The sequence below is a fragment of the Condylostylus longicornis genome, unplaced genomic scaffold (assembly GCF_029603195.1).
Source record: "Condylostylus longicornis isolate FDR11 unplaced genomic scaffold, ASM2960319v2 ptg000349l, whole genome shotgun sequence".
NCBI lineage: Eukaryota > Metazoa > Arthropoda > Insecta > Diptera > Dolichopodidae > Condylostylus > Condylostylus longicornis.
Window position 1 is genome coordinate 25517 of NW_026578311.1, and position 3947 is coordinate 29463.

Consider the following 3947-nt stretch of genomic DNA (forward strand, 5'->3'; position numbering starts at 1 on the left):
ATTTTGCTACGAAGAAAGAAACATGCGCGAAGTACGTGATAAAGAGCAGATCCACTGAAAGCACAACACGTCGCAACAATCTCCGTTAAAAAGACACCTTTCCCCTACAGGGCGACACGCAAAATGTTCAGCTGGTGGATGGTCTGTCTGGTGAGAAGGTAGAACGAAAGCTAAAGGAGGAATTTGATAAACCTGGAGATGACGTTGCGACTTTGTTGGTAGAAGAAGAAAGGCTAGAAGAAACACCTGAGGCGTCCAGGGGCTACAAAAAAGCATTCAAATATTGAAATACAGAGAAACATTGAAGCATTGCGAGAAATTTGAACGATTTGTGGAACCACTCTACACACATATTCAAAAATCTTGAAAAAACGATAGGCATATTGATACATAAAAACCTATTGCAGACACTCCAGGAAGCTCAAAAAATAGATTAATCCGGATTAAGGCTTGAGGCTGGCTTCTGAGCCCTTTCAGGAATTTTGATAATTTTCGCGCGATAGCAATCGACAAAAAGAAATTCCCATTGTCTACGAGATTCAGGTAAAAATTTAGTCCGTCCTGTTAATTCTTGAGGCCCTTTATATTCCGCGTTTCGAACTCTGATCCAATCCCCAACTTGCAACTTTTTAATTTGTGGGAGGCTCCATGATTGAAAATTTGTAAGAATCCAAATATCATCAAGATCTGATGGGTCGTTCACTAGCGTCTCATTATCATCACTATCGGCGTAAATAATACAATTTCCTGAACTGCTCTCGCTTGTAGAAGACTGAGGATAAGATGCATCAGAAACCCTGATTCGAAATGTTGTATCTCCATAACTGTCGCTCAACCGGTTTGCTGGTCCAATGTTTGGTGCAAATTGGGAAGCTGCAATCCGCTGAGATGAATACAATGATGAGTCTTGAGTATCGAATATCCCATTGCCATGAGGTTGACAGAACATTTCACTCGAATCTTCGATATCTATAATTTTGACGACAATATCTTGATAGCTACGTCCCAAAGTTATCCATTTTCTGAGTTCCATCGTGTACTGATTGTAGAAACATTGATATCCTGTCAATGATTCATCCACCCACTTGGCGCAGGCTCTCAAGCGGTTCCACGCATGTTCGTTTAGCGGTTTTAGCTCCTCAGGGCTCCAAACAACTTTGACTCCAGGAATCTCTATTTTTGGATGTTGCGAACACCAAACAGGATTGCAAGCTTCTTCTATCCAAGCATCTACCTCCTCTGACGATAAATTTTCAACCTCTTGAGAAAACTTTTTGGCATCCCAGATTCGGATCGAAATCCTTTTATCGTACAAACAATCCAAAAAGACATCAAGCGTTTGTTTCTGTTGATGTCCCTTGATGATCATTCGATGTGCACGTATCAAGGATCCCGCTTCTACTAGAGGAAGATTCTCGATGGTTTCAGCGACAATCATCACACTCACTCTACACAAGAACAAGAGCATAACTAGATAAACTCTACTTCATCAATAATTGATATGTCCGATAATTTATATATGTCCGATAATTGATACTAATGACTCCATCATCCCCTATTTACCCCACACTGTAGTATCAACCTTCCTACATTGTAGTATCAACCTCTCTGTCAATCCCATCAGAGTTGTTTCACTATTAGAAAAATTTCTTACTTTGCAGGATTTGAAGGAATCAACGCACTTTTGAAATCAATGGAAAGGGAAGGATCAACGACATCAACATTTAAAACTGCGACATTTCCGATTTTTGGTAATTTTGATTTATGAGCCACTTTTGAGACATCTGTAATGACTCCATAGAAACTGTTCTCATAGTCTAACGTCACGTTCGAGAGGGGAGGGTAGCGGGAGGAGAAGATGTCCCAACCATCGATGCGAGGATCCTCCCTTATAGGGAAAGGACAATCCCACATGTGAATGGGATGCTGCTCTTGAAACGAGGAAAGAAGCCGGGAGTAGGGAAGAAGGGACGGATTGGTTATCGATGGTTGAACTTGTGTGATCATGAAGTGATTACAAAGTGAACAAATCTTAATGTTTGTTCTAATGGATACTATAATGGGCGTCCAAGAGTTCAGAAGAAAATTCCCATTTTCTGATCCTGTCCCGATTGACAAAGACAGCGTTCGAGTCGAATGCCTGTTCGAACACCACTCCGATGTTTGAGTTGCTGCGGCTACGGAGAAACCGCGGGGATCCTCCAAGGACATTGCTCCTTCTCTATCGATGATGAGATCTCCGGGGCTGATCTGACGAGCGAGTTCTTCAGCGAGTTTATCAAAAAAGCGAATTCGCGTGAATGTAATCGCTTCTGTTCTTCGAGCGACGAACAAAGTAAACGTTAAATATTCTTTCGAGTCTCGTGATGCAATTGTGACGAGTGGCGTTTTACTGAGAATCAAATAGACGGGCTCGTTGGAATGCAGAATTGCGACATTCCCATCCACCGCGACATTCCCATCCACCGCGACATTCCCATCCACCGCGACATTCCCATCCACCGCGACATTCCCATCCACCGCGACATTCCCATCCCCCCCATGAGTCGAATTCAGAGGAGTGTCTTCGATAATCAGAGCACATGATTGTTGGGATAATTCTTTTAATCGTTTTTTTCTTCGTTCGAAGGTCTTCCTCCTGAGAACGCCTCTTCCGAACAGATGAATCAGAATTTCGAGGAAGAGAAGCTTTTTTAGAATTATCAAGTGGTACTGGTTTCCGATTTCGAACCATTTTCATTCAGTTAATCATGGAATGCCCTTGTTTCTCTTCTTATGCACAAATTACAAAAGTAGGTATGACTGAAGTTTGTGACAGATGGTGGTGCTGGACATTGGCTGAATATTCAGAGTTCAGGATGCCGCCAAAAAAGGGACGAAAACAGAAGACCGAGAGCTCAGATGAAGAATTCTCCAAGCCCGTTCCTATAGAAGACAAGAGCAGCAGCGAGTCCGAGTCAGAGGAAGAGAAGCCCACAACAAAATTCAAGGGCTTTGCGGTCTCAAGTTCGTCTTCTGAAGAATCTGATTCAAGTAGCGAGAGTGATTCTGAGGAAACTTCCTCAGGCTCATCAGAAAGTGAGAGCGAATCAGAAAAGGCTCCCGCGAAGCCAATTGAACCAGAGAAGAAGGAACCTGTGCAAGCTAAGGCGAAAGCCAAAGGCAAGGCCAAAGCCAAGCCTCAAGCGAAAGCGGCAGAGGTGGGGTTCCAGGTGTCTCGTTTTCTTGGGTGCATCAGAATGCGTGTTTGTTCAGGAACTTGCAAATATTGACGATCTATTAGCAGAGATTGAAGCCCCAAGGGAGATACCTCAACCAAAAGCAAAGGCAAAAGGGAAAGCAGCAGCTTCAAAAAAAGGTGCAAAAAAGGCTGACAAAGATTCTGACGACGACCTCGATGCGCTTCTAGCCGAAGTTCTTCCAGAATCACAAAAACCTGCAAAAACAGAACCTGCAGGAGAAAAACCGAAAGAAGAAAAAGTGCAAGAGCAACAAAATGAGGCAAAAACAGAAAAAGAAAAGTCCGAAGTGCCTACCGCCGGCGCAGAGGAAAGCAGTGGGGATGAAAATGAACAAGGAGTGAGTTCGAAGACGCTAAAGAACCGGCTGAAAAAACAGAAAAAGAAACAAGCGGCAAAAAATCGAACAGAGGACACCACTGCGGCCCCCAAGTCAAAAGCAGTTTCCGGAATTGCCCTTCTGGCGCAGAGAACGTATGTTTTCACTAGATGTCCCAAATTCATCTTCGCTTTGTTTTTCTGTCCATTGCATTTCGCTTCCTTTTTCTTTGTTCAGTCGTTTGCAGGTGGAGGAAGCAGAAAGATTGAGAAAAGAGGAAGAGCAGCGATTGAAAGAAGAAGAAGAACGACGTGAACGTGAAGAAGTCGAAAAATTGAGATTAGAAGAGGAAGAAAGAGAACGCAAAAGAAAGGCGAAACATGACAAAC

At 43.2% G+C, this 3947-nt stretch overlaps 1 protein-coding gene across 1 annotated transcript; it reads left to right on the forward strand.

Moving 5' to 3' along the window:
• Nucleotides 1–2798: 2798 nt before the first annotated feature.
• LOC129616969 (caldesmon-like) lies at nt 2799–3931 on the forward strand (the record flags this gene model as incomplete). The annotated part of the gene is made up of 3 exons (XM_055532442.1): nt 2799–3200; nt 3256–3579; nt 3650–3931. Coding segments are annotated over exons 1-3 (1008 nt in total), but the record flags the coding sequence as incomplete, so codon positions are not given.
• Nucleotides 3932–3947: the final 16 nt, after the last annotated feature.